Raw genomic sequence first — 19,231 nt, 5'->3', positions numbered from 1 at the left:
TATTCTATGTGTCGACTTTCTTGCTTAATTATGCAGCTGAAGACTTGGCAGTCACGATATCGAGAATCAGGGCCAAAACTCGGTATTTCTTCTCCAAGGCAAGAACGAGAGAGTAGGAAAAAAGATTGGCGCAGTGGCCGCAACTCCCGCACCGTGAGAGCGTGTCGCCGAAAGCCAGGCGCGAACCGCTGCCATTCATTCCTCCTTTGCTCTGAGCTTCTACACATTAGACACGGCCTGGCCCTCTGCTGTCGCTTTTGTAGTAAAGGATCTGGGAACGTGCAGCGAACCCCCTCACCTTCTCTGCTCTACGGTCATCATTCGAGCGCTCAGCTTTCGGCAAGGTCACGATGTTTCTGCGACCGGTGAACTGAGTTGACTGACGCGCGTGTCAGAGGTTTGTGATACCACGTGATCACCACTTTGGTCTCCATGATGTTGCAAAGAGTCATAATTAAACGTTCATGAGGACTCCAACCAAAAAAGTGCGATTTATCAGAGAGTTTTATGTTAGGGGATACAAGCGTTGGGGCACGCAAACCACCGGGCGCACAAAAAAAAAAAAAAAGAAGACCAAAGCGAGCACAAAAGAGCGCAAGGGGCCCACAACACAATAGAGTTTGCATCCCCCAGTGCTTGGGTGCTGCTCGCGTCCACTAACCTAAAATTCTCTATGAAGCCCGACATTCCAGGGCCACCTCGCCTAGGGATAAGCGGGGTGGCAGTGGAGTGCAGCTTCATGGTAAGCCTATTTTCCTGGTATGCTTGTCTGACTGGAAATACCAAGGAGAAAAGGGGTTCGTGGATTAGGGGTGTCAGTGTCGACCCTGAACACAGGAGGCTAGAGGGTCGTGCGTCGCCTCTTGGTCATGGTGCGCAGGCCGTGAAGTACCTATACAGGGGACCGCATGCCTTGGGAATGACTCATCTATTTGCTATGTGGCCATCTTCAAGCCTGAAGCTTCGCTGCACCTGGCAGGTGTTTTCAAAATGGTCGCTTTAGAATGCGACCATTTTAAATTAATTAACTTCAGTCATACTGCGATCAACGGGTAGACAGCTCTTCATTAAAGGAAATCAAGGAAAACTCACTGTGTTAGTTATCACTTAAGTGAGTAGCATAACAACCGACCTCGTAGGACGATTGCTTTAACCCGTCGGTCCTATTTCCGCTGTGAATAGTGTAGCGCTACATGAAGGTCAGTGCACACAAAGAAGCACTGCCATTGTAATGATATCAGTATCAAATTACATGGTGCAACATCGGAGTATCATTATTTTCTCGCGCCTTACTTAAGACTCTTAGAGAAAACGGTATTCAGTCGCTAAAAAAAAAAAAATCGTGATGGTAACGTTGAGCCACAGGCGTGAATAGGAAGCGCCGGAAATAAAGCGCGCCAGGCGAAAACAGCACTAGCAACGATGTAACACTAGGAAATGTCCCGCGCGGCATTTCAGTAGCTTCCACGGAAGAATCAACCTAATCAATGAGGAAAGAGAGAACGTATGGCAGGTCGTCGCGCGTAGTGCGGCAACCTTTAGAGGAGTTAGGCAGCGCCGGTGCGGAAGCGGGGCCGTTTGCGAAACACGTCGAGGTGCAAGAACCATAACACTTCCTCCCTGGATGTCGTCCAAAATTCGCCGCCATTGACCGGCTTGGCACGCGTTCGCGCTAGCAAGTGTTTCCTCCGCGCGGCGGGTCTTTTTCTCCTGACGAGGCGCCGCGCGCGTACGTTGAACGAGGGGGCCAGCCGCGTTGGCGTGGCTGCACTGCCATTCACCTCAAGCGCCACCAAAAAACTGATGGCGTTTTTCACTGGTCGATTCGGAGCAGGTTTTTTTGCTCCGCGGCAACGAATCCGAATTTCACTGGTCGATCTGGAGCGGGTTCGCGCGTTCCACTGGTCGTTTCGGATCAACTCGCTCCGCGCCGGATCGCTCTCACTTGCTCCGCCGCCGAGACGCGGATTCGGGCGGAAATAGAACGTGTCACATGGCGTCACTTCCGTCTTCAAGCGAAATCGGTACCCGGTCGGTACGCACAACATTGTGTTGGGCATAGTTTGCGGAACCGGTTTGTGTCACGTGCACGCAGACTTCCTGTGTGATCTCCCGCGGAGCGTTCGTGCGCTCCACTGGCAGACTCGGATTGGTGAAAGCCGAGCGCTCGCTCGAGGATTCAGGCGGCTGCTCCAGATCGACCAGTGAAAAACGCCATGAGAGTCGGCGTACCCAAATATAGCGCGGCTGCACAATGCGTGCTCGGCCGCGAAACGCCGTGTTTACATGCGGATCGCCGAGGTCGCTAGCACCGGACCGCTGGCTTCCGCGATGAAGCCCCATGCACGGACTCCGGGCGACAACAGTGGCGGCCGCTTTTGTCGACACCTCAATGGGAATCTACTCTCCGCGACACGCTCAAGGCAAGCGGGGCACGCTCCCGCCGATGGCATGACCCCGGCTCAAGGGCTCCGGTGGGGCTGTGCGTGCCAAGCACGCATTGCACCCCCTCATTCTATTTTGCATCCCCCCCGCGGCTGTACAGCTCAGTTCGGGGGCTTGTTCTGTCGCCCTTTTGCCACCCATTTCTCGCTGGCAGCGAAACAAGCTGTCGTCTGACGAAGCCAACAATGACGTAGTGACGTAGTAAATACATGCGTGGGCGCTCTGCGGAGAAGTGCACGAGGGGCAAGACGCGAGCTCTCCTGTATATATAGCTGCGCCACTGTTCTTTCACACTACGCGGAGGATGGCATCCCTTTATCGCTCGGGGCGTCTCAATCTGGCGGTGCCCTGAGCGTTGACGACGTTACAATTAGGTTCTGATTAGGTTCTGCCGCGCCCCCGCCCTTGGCATCGGTGAACTCGAGGAAGTGGCGAGAGAGCCCGTCTGGCGGCGCTGCTTCATTTTTATTTCGGCGCGGCCAGATCTCGAGAGTCAAGCATTCCTAGTGCCGAGAGCGTGTCTGGCTACCACTTTACTCGGGATGGAGGAGCTGGTAGTAATCTCACCCCCTCCCGGTTCAGCTTGCGTACCCGGTCGCGTGCGTGCCAACGGAAGTCGGCGAGGTCATCACGGTTGCCCCTGCTTTGCGCGGGCGTTCGTGTATAGTTCGCCTTTTACAGACCAATTTGTGCCGAATGGCAAAGAATTCCGGTAAATGGGGGCGCAGCGGTAGTTTTACGCACTGCCGTTAACATGCAAACAAACCGAACCTGTACCGCTGACAGGTACCACTAGGAAGCCGCCAAAGCAGCCAGGAACACCACTTTACGACGCTGACTTCGCGCGCTCTTTGGGAGAAATCTACATTCGTGAGAGCGCCTCTGTCGGAGCGTGGACCGAAAGACGCGGTTCCCGTGAGGCTCGCATCTACGGCAGCGCGTCGCATCAATCAACAGCCGCCTGCAGGCCAAATAACGCGTCGAGGCACTGCATTCGCTACGGACGTAATGGCGCGGAATTTCCCTGTCAAGGTGCCTGATAAAAAGCGCGCACGGGTGCTCGCCGCCGGACGTTGAGAGTGTTGCGGGCCCAGACTGCTCCCCGCGTGTGGCGTATGTATATACGCGTGGCGAATCACCGGTTGGCTCGTGCGCCCCGCAGGGGGCGTCTGCATGCCTCGCGCGAGGCATCCAGCAGTAATCTTCGCAGTGCTGCGCTTCTCTGGGCGCCCGCGTGCCCTCAATGGAGCGCAATGCAGCCATCGACGAAACAATAAAGAGTCCGACGGCGCGCATAAAAAAAGGGGGCCGCCCGAAGAGGAAGCACTACTTCGGCCCTCAAGGACGTTGTCGCTAATCCTCGCGGTATATTGGTTTCGTGACGTGCGCCAGGAGTGATTTTGAAGAATTTTAACGACCGTGTTCGAGGCGCGAACGACAAAGCGTGCGCGATCTCGCCGCGGTGGTCTACGCACTTGAACGGAGGCTTTTTTTCAGCCTCGGGATCCGCTGACCTGCGCCGTCCCGGGCGCGCTCGGCCAGGGCAACTGGGGGGGGAGCGACGCCGCCATTCAAAAGCTCGTTAAAGAAGAGCGCGCGCTATAAAAACGGCGCGCAACGTTGTTGGCGCTCTCGTTGAGGGCTCTCTCCCTTCTCACCTGAGCGCTGAAAATTTGCGACCGCCTTGGCACGTTGTTGTTTATTGCTTCCTCTTTTTTCTTCATCCGTTCATTGTTTAATAATTCAAATCGGCCTCGCGAATGAAGCATTCCTACTCTGTAGCTCAGGGATCAGATTGTAGTGATCTTGGGACGCCATATCGTTTCTACACGGCCCGTGTATCGCCGAGACAGATCTGACTCGACAGCACGACTTTGCTACAAGTTAGCGCGGAGAGAACGTCGCCTCTGTAGTACGCGTTCAGGTTGACTCCGATTTGCATGCGATACTAATCTGGCGACGCAATCGCTCTGTCCTGCGGCTCTACAAGCGGCACGTATTCTGTAGATGGGTCGCCTGCAGTCTATACAAGGCACCTTTTCATTGTACGTGCAGAGGTGTTCGAGCTTTCGGCTGGCACACTCACGTTTTCTGTGCATCACAGGCTGCCTCGAATTCGGACTTCGGCGAGCGCGCCCGCCGCGGTGCGCGCTCATCGTCTCGCCCCAAAGGGCGCGCGTACGTCGCCCCGCGGGTCGAGAGACCGATGTTCGCTTACGCGCGCCAGTTCACTGTCTGGATGCGACGCCCCTGCGGGGGCAATGATGCTGACGGCGGGTTCGAACGCCTCTGCCGCCGAAGCGGCTTTTGACCGCGCGGCGGAGATGTTGGCAATCGGCGGAAGCCTGCCGCCGAGTGACTGGGCGATTGGGCCCCGTCATCAAACATTGTCGCCTTACGTGCGGCACTGCGACAGGTGGCGCTGAGCTGTGAGGGCAGCGTCGAGTGTATCGCCGATATTACTGAAAGAGGAGGATTGATTAATGCGTGGACGGGTGCAATGAAGCGCACAGCAGGCGCTTCGTTTCCCTGTGCTCGCCGGCATTCTTGCAAGCAGGCGTCACGCATAACGGCTATATGTACATAGCGCACGACGGAAGCTGTCGCACTACTTGCATGAACCCCTCCTCGGAGTACCCCGAAGTGCAGGAGGAACGCTTGTCTCGGCTTGGCTAACCTCATGGGGAAAGATGAAGCGGTTTCAGTGGTGCGCGATTGGGACACGAGAAGAAACAATGAGGGACCCCGCGTAACCGCCCTGCATGCAGGCTTTGGTCGTAACCCAGTTTCATTCTGGGTAGACGCGGTCAAGGTCAACGCCCTCGCACGGCGTGGTTTCGAATCGACCCAGTCGCCCTTGAAGAGCGGAGGCTCGCGTAGTTAGAGAACTTCGAGCGCAGACACGTAGTCCCACCGCTTTCGGACTGTGTACATTCGTTAACGTCCAGTGCGTATATCGGCCGATCGTGACGCGTTTTCCATTATTGCCGAATGACTATAGCGTGGGTCGGCGTTGCCCGAGAGCCTCGCGACACGCGCTGAAAGGGAAATGGCTAGTTTCAAATAGGAGCTTTCTAAGATATAAATGCAGCCGCTTTCAAAGTTATACCGATCGATTGTCTGCAGATTCAATTGGTAGGCTTGCCTTATATAAGAGCCGTCGGCTTGACTCAGTCTATTCCCACGTTTGCATTCAGCTTCGCTTATGATTAACTGAACAGCACACATGCGCATGCTGAGCAAATGTGCATTGATGAGCCACTTGATATTAATCACTAAGTATAGACCCTTTCTCTGTTTACAAACATAGGCCCAGGACGGCTTCCTGTTTTGCTCATTGACGTAGTCCGCTAAATCTAGCGAGCAGGAAAAGCATTGACGGCTATATCGAGTAACAGGAGTGCGTTAAAATCTAGGCCCGTAGATTTTCAACACTTTTCCTCTGTGCATAACGACAATTTTACAAGTCAAGGTTGCCGTAAGTTATACGAGAAATTTTATGTATTAATTTTAAGTCGCAACGCGTACGTCTATTATCTCAAAACTTAAAAATAGACTTTTCGCAAAGTGGAGGAACTTAAAAACGCGTTTTGTGTTCCGGCTCAGCAGAGTGGTAAGGCCCGTCACCGGAAGTTTCTTGGGGCCGCTGTCTCGCTGCTGTTATCGCGCGAGTGAAACCGTCTATATCTCTGTGGAGCTGAGGAAGGGAGTCTACGTCACTTATGACGTGCAATCAGTCACTCTACCTAATATACTATATAGCAGATAGTGGCACGTGGCACTCACTCCCGGCTATCAACACATTCGTGCTCCAGACCGCGGTTGCCACATAAGTGGCAGCTGGTGGATGTATCTATACGGTGGCAATGAGCGATCGCTGTATGCTATTGGTCAACGTCAAAATTCTCTCTTTCGGCAAGGTTTGTGGAAACCACCCGTCGTATCATTCTCATTTCGTTTTGCGGTAGCATTATAGTTAAAGTCGGCAACACAGATGTGTGCGTGAAGTCTTCCGCGAGGACAACTATATGTGTAGGGAGCGCTGGTTGGCTTCTGCTTGTGCATGGACAATAGTTTTCTTTTTCTTTCTAGCAGATGTTTGCAGCAGATGCATGATATACGTACTGTCGTTTTCAGTGTGATGCACAAAAATGCGATCTTGTTAACGGCACGTCGAAACAAGCCGATGGAAGATCAGGTGATGCAGTTGCACCACCCCTTTCCTGAGGTCGCTATGGACAAGTAAGAACGTCAGTGGATACTGCTATCGCAGTGCGTGTCACCATTGAGAGCGTTTACTTGTCAATTTCAAGTTCGTCAAGCTTCCGTTGGACGCTCTTTCACTCACACGCGCCAACCTTCTGATACCTTCACTTGTGTTGAGTCCTCAGCTGATTCCTTTCCATCGCGGTTGCTCCTGTTTCCCAGATGACAATTTCATGCAACGGTTTATTTAGGCAGTCTGCTGAATATTCTGACTTTATCAAATCTATGGACCGTTTAAATACGGCCTGTAGTCGTATGACCTTACCTTCTATGACGGCTATATGTGGTCTATACAGAACCTATAAACAAATGCATCAGTCTACAGACCACAAATAAGCCGTGCTTTCTATAAAAGCGCAGTGGGCTCAGACATGTTCGAGAATACGCCGATGGAGCTGGTGCGCATTATTGACTGCGCAGTTAAAGAGACTTACTTCCGCCGCCTTGTGAAGTCGTAGTTCCTTTGTAAACGAAAGTGCTAGTCAAAATTTGTATGGACTAACACAACAAACAGCCTGTGTGGACTTCCATAGAAGTCCATACATGCTGTTTGTTGTTGAAGTCTGTTTTCTTTATGAGTGGTCTTCAGCGGCCGCGGCCGGTGTCTTCGTCCTGCCGCCGGTTAACTGGCTCTCTCTACACTGTCTTTTGTGCCCGAATACTTTCGTTGACGGGCCTATTCAGAAAGATGGATGGCGCGCCAAAAACCGAGAGTGGCCGCCGCGAGCTGAAAAGGGCTCGTGGTGCTCCTCGGTGTCCACCCACGTCGGTCAGGCGGGCAGTTCCTTGGAAGCAGTCGCGCTGCCGCGCTGGTGAGGGACCGCTCCCAGAGCGGGCAAAGCCCACGCCGCCGAGGCAAGGACCGGCGCGTTAACCCCGGGCTGGGCCGTGCTGCTGCCGAGTCGGCGGATGTGGCGCCCGCTCTGTGCGCCTTCCGGCGGCGCTCCGCGCAGCGGCGTGGGAGCCCTCGCTGCGGAGCGACGACGGTTGGCCCCGTGGGGAGAAACCGGGGCTGCGTCACGCGCGCGCCTGCGAGCACTCCCTGGACGCGATTACGCGGAATTTGCGCGACCCGATTGCTCGGAAGACGATCTCGTCGCAGCAAATGTATGCACATGTGCGCAACTCGATGCACGACCTCGTTTCTTTGTTCCCTATCCTGACGCAGCACTGCCCGTTGGGAGGGCGAATGTCCGGTGCTAACAAACGCTCGGGTCAAAATAGAAGATGCAGAAAAATACTTGAAATTTGGAATTGAATGCTGCAAGCTGCGTTGATTGCCGAGTCGGTGCTTGTGAGTACAACTGTTTTGCGTTATTAGTTTACGTCCGTTACGGTTGACAAATAGCTTCCTCGCAAGCCTACAAAGGACACCTTCGACTTTAACGTTCGAGAACAAGCGCATGCTCGCCATCTCCGTTCATGGAATTTCTTACATGCATAGGAGTTGTATGTTTGCTGGGTACTTGTCACTCTCCGGGTGACCGTGGCAACGAAGTGGCGCGCGTGAGTCGCCTCGAGAGGGGACAGCTCTCCGCGCGATGACGAAGCGAGCGACAAGTATCCAGTACGCTGTGCGCGTGATCTTCCGCATGAACGAAACGCGGCTCTGCGCCGCGCGTGGGGGGTGGCACGGAATGGGTGCCTTTATGCAAATACGTCACGTTCACCGTTCAAAGGCGCACCGCGCCAGGCGTGTGCGCATTCGGCGTCGAGCTACCCGTCTTCCATGCTGTCGTGTCTGGAGCACCGAGCAGACTTGGGCGTGCCCACAGCAGACACGCGCTCGGTGCACACTGTTTCCAGGAGCCGCGTGCGAGGCCGCGATCCGATCACGACTGCCGGAGCGCGGGCTCCGGGAAAGCGCCGAGGCGAGGGTTCCGCTACCTGGAGGTCCTCTCCTCCGGACGCTGTGCGATAGCTACCCCTTTCGGCACCTCGTGAACTGAGTTCGCCGATCTGACCCGCTCACTTTCTTGCTCACTGGAGCTTGTGATCCTAGCGCATTTACGCTCTCCATCGCAGCAGACTTTCTTGTCTGCATGTTTTCTATTTTGACTTAGGCAGCATCACATGAAGCACATTTCCGACGTTTTTTTTTCGGCGTGGTGTCACCTCGCGTCGATGAATTTCCGAGCGACATATGTTTAATGCGGTATACAGAGAAGCACGCCGATGGTTCGTATTTCGACCTAAAAACGGCGTGACAGTCATGCAGGGATATAATGGGCGCGCAATAGGACATCGACATGCCGAAAATACATCAGAAATTCCTTCCATGTGTTCTGACACTTTAGGTCCACGCGTTCGGGTGCAGCCACTATTAGTTCAGTGACGGAGCTGAGGTAGGGCACGAAGCATTAATCATCCGTAGCGCTGAGTGTGTAGACGATAACACGTGTTCCTCTGTTATGTAAACATAGCGCAGAAACAACTGGCGACGGCGCGAGCAGTTGCCAGTGTTTTTTACATGTAACTGGTGCACATCCATTGTTGCCCGGAAAGTGAGACGCAGGTGCGTGCCTGTCACCGCGCGCGTGGCAGCGATGAGGTCACACTGTCATTAAACTTGTTCAAGTGTGACAGCGTTGTGCTCACGCTCCGGTGCGCTCGCTGCTCACCGCTCTGACGCATACATTGACACCCATAGTAGGCAACCGCGCTGCCTTTCCCAGCGCCTTCTTCAGTGTTCCATAAATAGCGACCGCTTGAAAAAGAAGCAGCAGACCTGTCGTGGTGAGCCTTGATTGACGGCACTATATCAGAGGTGGCCGAGTAGGTTTCCGCGTGCTATAGAAGATGCATGGCGAGCGCCCGGTCTGAGATATAGCCTAGTTGTTGACCACGTTACCCAAATACGAACGGATAGAAAAGAGGTGTTCCCCAAACTAATCGAGCGGCTCCTTCAGCCAGTCCGAGGAGTGCATACCGCCATTTCTGCAACCAAAATTTAGAATGAATGTCTGAATTAATGAATGAATAAATTAATTAATGCAGCATTCATTAGTGCAAAGTGGGCAATTGCGCAAAATGCGGTAAAAGTAGGTATATCAGTTGACGTCGCTATTATGCATTTTCGGACTTGACTGCAACAAGTGCACGCTACATTATGTGATCAGCATGCTGTGAGCAGCATGCTGATTGTTTCCAAATGTACTTATTTGGTGCACGCCAGCCAAGATAACACTAAGATATGAAAAAGGAGCAGCCGGTATCATCTACTGGTGCCAACGTCCCCTTATTTGTTCTTGTGAATAAAAGAACAGGCTAAAATTCCTCACAAACGCAAATGTACTGAACGGAAGCATGCACCACATAATAACAAGGTTAGCATCGGCCGTTTAAGCTGCCTGAATAGAAGTTGCCGGCAAAATTGTCGATGGAGCATCTGGGGATTCATTTGAAGGGTATGCAAAAAGAAAAGGAAAGAGAGGTCGAGAAGGAAAACGTTGATTACAAGCAACAACGCTATCGCAAATCTCGCAGTTTCACACGTTCCTTTCGGTGCTACACGCGCTATGTAACGGAGTAATCAGCGTTAGCATGGCTAGCACTCGAGCAACGGGAAGCAGCCGAGATCTTTCGTGGACGAGGCTGCCGGGCGCCCACAGTGAGCAGCTTGGAAGAGCCGCACGATTGCGTTTGCGCAACACTATGTCCGTGCCACCGTATATATTTAAACGCTTTGACGACACACATGCTGCGGTTGTATACGTGAATTTGCGCTCGTGGGCAGCCACCAGCGCGTCTCGCGGTCGACTGTGCCTCAGGCGCGTGTTTCATCACCGCCACCCGACAGGCACAACGCCGTCTCGCTTGGGCGGCCTTCAGACAAGAGCAGAACGTTGGAAAACGGAGTGCGTCCGCGGCACCATTAGTGCGGGGATTCTGGTACGTACGATTTAACCGACTTGAAGGGCTGGCGATAACTTTAAGTGCGTTGTGGCATTTCGTTACAACTTTACTGAATGTCACGGTAGAATTACGGAGCGAAGTTTGCTCAAGGGGCATTCGGATCCGCTGTTTCTTCCTCGCAACCGACAGCCTATAGCCGCAGACCATGATGTAAGGACCATCAGCGGTCCAGTGTAAGAGCAAATTTTCTTTTAAGAACCCCTGTCTTAGCGCGCACTGGAGAGCATCCACTGTAAAGACAGGCGGTCCTCTATGCTCCAAGTGATTCCGCATGGAAAAGCCCCAGTCCCAAACGCGGCACCAGCGCGCAGCCCTCATACAGCTGCCGCCCAAAGAGTGCTTGCCTTTCGGGGAGCCCTTGTCTTAACGGCTCTGCGCTAGCTGACCTTGGTTGTCTGCACGCAAACGCTGTTGCTACGGTTCTGAGGCGCTCGCGCGCCACAACCGAGACGAGAGCCTCGCCAGCAGCAGCAATGGCATTCCAAATATTCAATTCACATTCTTTCCAGCTGGAAAAACAAGAGTTCGGCTCCGCTGGCCCAAAAACCGGGAAGGTGGGGAGGGAGGGTGACAGTTCAACCATGCAGCGGCCGAGCCAACCCATCCCTGTAATTAGCAGGGCTCGCTTCATCGGTGGCGGGTTCCCCAGTGAGCGCTGCTAGTTGCCGTGCACTAGAGATCACGTACAGTACAGCGCAATGCGTGCGTCCAGGCACCAACAGGTGCCCCGCTCAGGTCGCCCCCCCAACGCGCTCACAGGAGCCCCGTGCGACCCCCCCTCCCACTTCTCCTGACTTGGCCTCCTCCTTTCTCTAGGCCGCCCAACGAGCGCTTTCCTGTCTGGTGTTCTTGTAATCAGCCGCTGAGGGAAGTTCCGGATTTGTGGCGCGTCCCGACTAACCGCCCGCCTCTTTTCTTTTCTTCTGATGCAGCTAGAGAGGACCTTCTCGGACTCCGAGTTCGAGGACTCGGTGGCCTCTTACATGCAGTCGTGGCTGCCCAATGTGCCAACGCCGTCCCAAGATCACTTCAAGTCCATGACAGTGAGTATGCATTTTCCGCTCAGAGCGCACCCCTTATGAACCTCTCATTCAGCTTCGCGACACGTGAGGAATCAGGAAGCGGACCAAATTGCACGCGCACATCTCTACACATGTGAATACGCGTGCCTCAGTATTGGCCCATTTTTCCCTACTCTTCGTCTTTGCGCGACTGAAGTTGAGAAAGAGGAGGAGTGTACAGACCTGATTTACGTGGTATGTCATCGAGTTTGCTTTTAAAGACATGATCATGACGTGTTTCTGTCTTTTTAAAGAGGCACAAATTAAAATCAGGTCAAGCTTGTCCTTTCCGCGCGTTGAACAAATGGCTGAGATGCCGTCAATGTTGTTGTTCTCGGCGGTTCATCCCGCGGCTTCTCGCTTGTACTGGGTCACTCAGTGCAGTGAGATACATCAGGAGGAGACACAAACCCCGGAAGAAATTCGCAGTCAGGCACTTTGACCACGCAAGCGTGGTGTGACAGCGTCTGGTCGGTTGTGCATGCCGGCGGCGAACAAAAGGTGGTTCGAGGAGCGCTCCGCGGGCGCGTCACAAGTGGCGCCTTGGCCAGAACTGGTTCAGCCCCCGCGAACAGGTGCGCGGCAGAGCCCGGCCAAGCCGGGACGCGCTCGTCGAGCCGCCCTTTGTCTACCGAGAGGCTTCTCGCGGCTCCACACTCCAAGCCCAGCACTTGTGCCGAGGGCTTCGGCGGGCAGACAAAGAGAAACGTCGGCACTTCTGTCTTTCGGCGCCACGGCCACTGACCTCGCGGTGTTCTTGAGCATCGCCGCGAACCGCACTGAACGTTCGCTCCTACGCACTGTGCTGCTAACGGCGCGAGATCTCTGGCGCACAGGTATCTGTCAAGACAAGATGCATGCATGAAGCGAGCAGCGGGCGCCCTCTCTGGCACGACGCTACAATGCGCGCCCGTTTGTACGATGCGCTCCCCCGGCGAGCCTGGTCGGTGTTCGAACCTAGCGGGAGACGAGCTCGCCTCGGAAGCCGTGGAATCCCCGCTCGCGGGGGTCCCCTAATAGGGGACGGGGAGCGGCACTGAATAGCTTCGCAGCGGAGGGGGCCGTACGCACTTGGACGAGAACAAGACGTCGCTCGGCTATCACACCGTTGACAGCGCGGCAATTTGTTGACACCGGTACTACTGAGGGAGCGCGCAAAAGTCACGGCGATCAGTGGAGATAAAGTGGGCAGATAGAGCAAGGCCCCTGTCGTCTAAGCCGCGCTGCGTGAAATCCGCTGTCCCAAAGGGGCCTGTCGTAGCGAGCTCATACCGCTTGCCGTTTTTTTCCCACGCGGTTGTGGGTGCCCCGAGGCGGTCATACCGGGCCGGAACAATGGGCCGGAATGCAGGCCCCGTTTTGTTTCTGTCTCCCGAGGGAGGGCGACTCTTCCCGCCCGGTGTCCCGGAGAGCGCTCCCCGGGTGGCCCCACTTTGGAGTCAAAAGGACGCGAGGCTGGGTGGGGGTCAAGCGAAGCCTGTGCATTTCGCTGCGTCGCGATTAAAGATCAACTACTGGCAGCAGCCGTTCCTGCCAGTGGATATCGCTGGCTTGCACACTGTAGTCGCGATGCTGATTTCGCAAATTTCGCTATGCGTCGAGATCTGAATATCGCGTCCTTTCTAGTCTGCACCGTCGCCTGGTTAGCGGACAAGTGAAGGCGTCAGTGCGCACTTTCATCCCGAGAAGCCGAATGCTCGAGATTGCAAAGGTAATCTCAGAGTTTCTGTCCGTGAAGTACGTTAGTGTGCGCGGCACACAGCGACTCTGCTGTCGCGCTCGCGTACAGCGAGGGCAATTTAATTCGAATGTGGCTAGCAGCAAGTGCTTTGAACGAGGCTGCTAGCCGGCCGTGCAGAGCTGCATGCGACGGCGGGCCGAGAGGGGACGCGCTGTCGGGCCCAACAGCAGCCGGCGCAGGTGACGCGCGCGAAAGGCCCGGTTTGCCCGAGACGCTGGCCGCTTGGAGAGCGTCCAAGCAGACGCTCGCCGAGCGGCACCATCTCAAGGGACCCTCGGCCAGCAGGGGCCTCGCTTTGAAAGACAGTGGCCCAGATTTATCGTCCTATACGTTACGGCCTGGGTGTTGTTGTACAGCCGGCCGTATTTCACCCGTATACCACTACGTCCCCGTTTATCCCCTTACCAAATCAGATTAGAGGGACCCAGGCGTCTGCGGCTGGCGGCCGCGGAATAGCAGCAACATGTGGCTAATTCGAGACGAGAGATTCATAAATCGCCGACATCCTGCTGCGAGCTTGGGCTACAGGCGCACGCTCAAACGGCGCATCGCCACCATCGCGCGGCTGCGAGCGCATAGCAGATAGTCGTCTTTAACGAGGCGGTGGTTTCGTTCCCTTCGTCGTCGGGACGGTTGCAACGCTTTGTTTTGCGGAGAATTCCCCACCATTCTCAGTCTATGGGCTGCACCAGAAGTGTGAACCAAAACAAGTTTTCGATGTGCCTGGCTGTTGTATCGATTTCCCGATAAATATGTGCCTACGCAGTCACGTGCCAATTTCGTATGTGTTTATCTCATATTGCAACGACTGTGGAATACTGTTGTTGTTTTTTTCTCTAAAGATACAGGCTACTGAATGCTCCTTGTAGAATTACTTCTATTTAAAGTAACTTTGCCAATTAGTGAGGCGTATAGGTGGGTTGCTACATGTTTAGAAGCTGGGGCTATCAAAGCTGTCGCGAACAAGAGCTTGGAATGAGCGGTAAAATTTGAATCCACGCTTTTGGGGAACGCTGACAAGTCGCTAGTAAAGCATGTTCTCTATGAGAAAGCTGCACGTTTTAAAACAGAGTGGATGCTGCGACAATGAACAACACATACGCCCGTGGAGTGTAGACAAAAAAAAAAAGCATGTACGGGCTTTATTCCTCTTCTCTACCCGCCGTTTTGAATGGCAGTCTTTACACTAAAACTTCACAAAAATTTCTCCAAAGTATTCATCTTGTATTTCCACAAAACTTAGGCGTGTGTAGTCTTTTATAATTTCTACTAATGGGGCATCTGATGGTGTCAACAAAGTGGAGGGCTGCAGGCAAATTTTGACCACGGGGCGTTCTCCATATGTACCCATATCGTAGTACACGCCAGTGTTTTCCCGCACGCGGTGTTCGAAACCGCAGTCCTCGATGGTGCTCAGTCTCTGAACTCTGTGAGTCACCGGTGCGAAGTCTAACGAATCTCTCCTCTTCGCAGAAAGAAGAGGCGTACAAGACGACGTTCGGCTACGTGCAGTACTACGCCGTGGGGCTGGAGCAGGCCGTGCTGGACCAGATCTTCCACAACGGGCCCTTCCACCGGCTCTTCCTGGAGATCCAGCAGAACCTCGGCCAGCTGCTGTGCGAGCTGCAGATCGGCATCGTGCACTTCAATGTGGCCAAGAATCCGGACGTGCTGCGCGACGTGATGTCGCACGAGTACCGCGACATCAAGCAGGACAGCCAGCGCAACCTGCGCGACTACATCATCCTGCGCGAGTACATCCGGCTCACCCGGTACATCTCCGAACTGTTCGCCTACCTGCGGGACCACTCCTAAGGGCGCCGCCGCGGACGCTCGTGCAGTGCCGCCCCGCCTCCTAATTTATTCCTATTTATTAATTTATTGACAAAGGAACACTCGCCGCCCGTGGCGGAACCCGTGGTGCGGCGTGACTTGTGTGCGCGCGCCCCAGCGCCGCCGCCTCCAGCACCAAAGAATTGACATTTCCTTATCGGACGGACCACCAGTGCGCGCCTGTCGTGTGTGTGTGTGTGTGCGCGTGTGTGTGTGTGTGCACGTATGTATTATGCCTGCGCGCGACCTTGTTCCCCCGTTGTAGTTCTCGTCAGTAGGCTGTGTCTAGGTAAAAGAGCAGAAAAAAAAGGTTAAAAAAAAGAACTAGAGCGGGATCTGAAATTGTCAGCCCTCGCAGGGAGGTGACATGTAAAACTATCCTTTAATGTCCACTTACGGGTCGCGTGTAACGACCCAGGGTTGCTACCGGCAACGACATACTCACGGGCCTTGCTCTTAAAGGTTTACAATTGCCAGTTTTTAAGCTAGCGTGCAAAAAGAGCCTACGTCTATTCGACGTATTTGTCTCCATTATAGGGCGGTCATATTATTGGCGTCATCTGATTTTAGATAACTTGCTCTGGCGATATTTCTTGAAAACGAGGTTTTAGCGTCAAATCTTATGGCAGAGACCTGACTTGAAACTTTTTTTTTCCCCCACTCATTATTCACTCGTTGTTATTCGCTGCTCTCGCAGCATCAGAAGACATTCCTGCGCTGAAGTTGTAGATATAAGAATGTTTGTGGGCGTCTGTGCGTGTTTATGTGTATAGTGTCTACGGTGAACTGTCCGACAGCGCGATTCCCCCGTTCCGGCAGCAATGGTCACGCACGCTAGTCTCGCACCTGTACTCGCTGCAACGTGCACCCTTCCGACAAGAGACTTGTCTGGAGAAACTACCTCAGTCTTCGCGTGCGGCCCTCGCATGCGCCGAGCAGCTATTCCCGCACGCCGTCGGGCACCGTAGGCAGGCTGCGCCAGCGCCGCCACGTGCCGAAGCCGGTGGCACGTGCACAGTGTAGTCGCCGTGTGCCGCACATCGCCAGTCGCTCAGTCAAGCCGCCTGACAGGAAAGAAAAAAATATGATACCCGTTTAAAAGCAAACGTATTCGAAGCATGCATTTTCTTTTTACCACGCGTTCACTCAAAGAGAGTAATCGGTATCACTCGTCCTCGCAAAGTATAAGGCGCCCGACGCTATAGCTTCCTTCATAGCTGGCGCAAGAAAGGCAATGCGCATGTAACGCCGACTACGCGTTCGTTAAGTGTGAAAGAGTGGAGGGAGAGGAGGGGGGAGGGGGGATATGGGCAACTGGGAGCGATCGATTACAGCTTGCGATAGCTCTCCGAGAGCCTGACTTCGGTGCCAGAAAACGAAACAAAATAGGATTCAGCGTCGCAGTTTAAAAGCGCGAGTTCAGTTCCGGAACAGAATCGTGAACGTAACGCGCTTTTCTTTCCTGCTGTTCATTGTAAGCATATACGCATGCGAATACCTTGACCACATGAGAACGCTGCTCGGAACCATGGAAATCATAGAGCCCGACCAAATTTAGACGCCAGTTCTGCGTTTACTCAAGGAAAAAAAGAATACTAGACTATGACTATCTTTGTTGTTTAAAATTTTGTTTCATATCTCCCTGTTACGGAACAACTAGCGTGGGGACAGTCCGGTGCTTTTTCCATGTCTTTTACGCAGCTTGTGTCGGGAAACCAAGCGGCAGCTATTTATAACCGGTACCCACTCACAACAATCTCGTCACACATATATGAAATAGTGCTCGCATCGCCCGTTGGTCACATGCACGCTACGTTGTGCGATCCCACCGATGCTCGAATAATAATCCAAATGAAGAAAAAAAGAAATCAACATTCAGGCACCAGTCGGGAAGGCACAGAACCTTCGCTGGCTGCGACAGCTTGGAAGGCGGGATCAACAGGCGTATCGCGCACCCGTTCTGTCTATAGGGCTAGCATGGCTGCAAGTAGAGGGCGAAATCGACCTGTATTCCTAATGCTTTCTTTTTTTTTTCATCCCAGTTTCTATGAACTACGCGTTCCTCAGCAAAATAAACATAAAATAAAAAATAAATAAACGTGAAGTTACTGTTTCACCTTACCCGGTTCACGGCGGCCATTGTGCGTGTACGCCATAACGTCTGTTTCGTAAACTGCTGAGCACTTTGCTTCAATAGAGTATAGGAAAATCGGTTTTCGGAGCTTGCAGTTGCTGTGCCAAACTGCTCCAACCTGTCCACAGCGTAAAGTCGAGGTTTGGCGACAGTGTCATGGTGGGAAGTTGTAATAGAATCGAAGAAAAAAAATAATCAAGTTGGGGAGACCAGGTTTCATCCACGTCGCCAGCAGGGCGCGCAAATTGTGGACAAGTTAGCCCCCCCACTCCCCCCCCCCATTTCTTTGTCCGTGTATACACTTGAACCATTGGTACGGTACTACATTCGCGCTGTTACCCAGGCGACGGAACTGCCACAGATACACTATTTTTTTGCGGTTGTGAACACTTGTTCCGCGTAGGGAAAGCAAGGCTGCTCCTCCATGTTAACCCTGAAATTTGAGCCGAAGAGTTGCTTTGTATTTTTTTGTCTTTCAATGTTCACATGCTGCCAAGTTGCAGCGGCACCTTTGTCTTCTGTATTCTATTGCCCTCCCATTGTTATTTAATACTCATCGACACCATGGCATGTAAAACATACATTGATGTGTTATTTCATTACGACGGAATTTCTGGTGCTACCAGTCTTATGTTCCATCTATTCAGTGGCGTGTGACGCTCTACTTAAACCAGAGAACATGCACGAAAAACATGTGTTATCCTGTTTTACTTTTTTTTTAGGCTCGCTGCAAATGTTGAAATATAAAGAAACATTCTTTTACGCAGACTAAATGTGTGTTTCGGCGGTCTGCGTTGTCGGGGGGGGGAGGGGGGAGGGAGGGGCTTCATCAAAAGTCTGTAAAAAATAAAATCACAAATGTGACATCTATATGTCAGCCCGTGCAGAAGCTCCAGGTCTCTTTTCCTGGCATGCAGTTTACGTCTTAGTGATATATCCAGAAGGTCGTTACGGCTTTCAGAGGTAAAAAAAAAAAGAAAGGAGTAATGTAAGTAAACCCGGGTTTGATATCTACTTTCTCGTTTTTTTTTCCTAGCCATGTGCAGGCCACATAGACAAAGTTGAAGGGAGGTCGAAAAAAAATAAGCGCCGAGCTCTGCATTTACGTCTCCTTTCCGGAGCCTCCTCCGCCGCCATTCACGGCGCGAGCTGAGCGTGCCGCAGCCGACGACGCAGGTGACAGAAACGCGTGCTCGTTTGGCTCCGACATGAGCGCGGCGGCGCTTCTCAGCCGCGCGGCGGAGGAGGAGCGCGGCGCGTCTCTTCTTTGGCGCACGTTGTCTGCTGTAAATAACCCGCAGCCACAAAGCGAACGAAGCTCGTGCGGCTCCGCCGAGAGGCGGAGAGGCACCTGTACATATGCCCAGTTCAAAGCGTTCCAGCCTCGAGTAATTAGTTTTTTTTTCTTTTTTCCTTCGTCGCGCATTGAGGCTGCTTCCATGTGATGAGTGCTTCAAAATAAATGAAAGCGTTTTATTTGAGAGGCGCCACCGCGTGTCTGCTTCTTGCTAGCGCTGTGTGCGCGGCCCAGCGCGCCGACGCAGCTGGCGCGGCGGTGGGCCCACTTGACACACATCTCGCGCCTCCTGGGCCGCAGAGCCGAACCGCGGGCCAGACAATGCCACATTAAACACGCGATCATTCCTCACCGCTATGAATACGAGGGCGGAACTCGCCTAATACACTTCAAGCGCCTAGCCGAGCGTGGTCACAATGGCCCCGGACGGGCGTCCGACGTTATGGGAACCGGCCTTTGTCAACCGCCCGAGCCGGGCCCGCGGTCCGGCGGGATTCCTCCAAGGCCGAGAGGAACCTGCTGGCGCACATGGCCGCCCC

At 53.5% G+C, this 19,231-nt stretch overlaps 1 protein-coding gene across 5 annotated transcripts in view; it reads left to right on the top strand.

Moving 5' to 3' along the window:
* Positions 1–18,876, top strand: part of LOC135901604 (uncharacterized) — a 185,698-nt gene extending 166,822 nt beyond the window's left edge. For 4 of the 5 annotated variants that reach the window (XM_070531135.1, XM_065431450.1, XM_065431452.1 and 1 more), the window contains 2 exons: positions 11,559–11,669; positions 14,902–18,876. In XM_070531135.1, coding sequence (XP_070387236.1) covers positions 11,559–11,669; positions 14,902–15,243 — 453 coding nt within the window. In that variant the 3' untranslated portion in view covers positions 15,244–18,876. Of the gene's footprint in view, positions 1–10,204; positions 10,603–11,558; positions 11,670–14,901 lie in introns of those variants that run through there. The other variant, XM_065431449.1, reaches the window with a different exon arrangement.
* Positions 18,877–19,231: the final 355 nt, after the last annotated feature.

The sequence above is a fragment of the Dermacentor albipictus genome, chromosome 1 (assembly GCF_038994185.2).
Source record: "Dermacentor albipictus isolate Rhodes 1998 colony chromosome 1, USDA_Dalb.pri_finalv2, whole genome shotgun sequence".
Taxonomy (NCBI): Eukaryota; Metazoa; Arthropoda; class Arachnida; order Ixodida; family Ixodidae; genus Dermacentor; species Dermacentor albipictus.
Note: the sequence above shows the minus strand (reverse complement) of the source record. Positions and strands in the feature narration are given on the sequence as shown.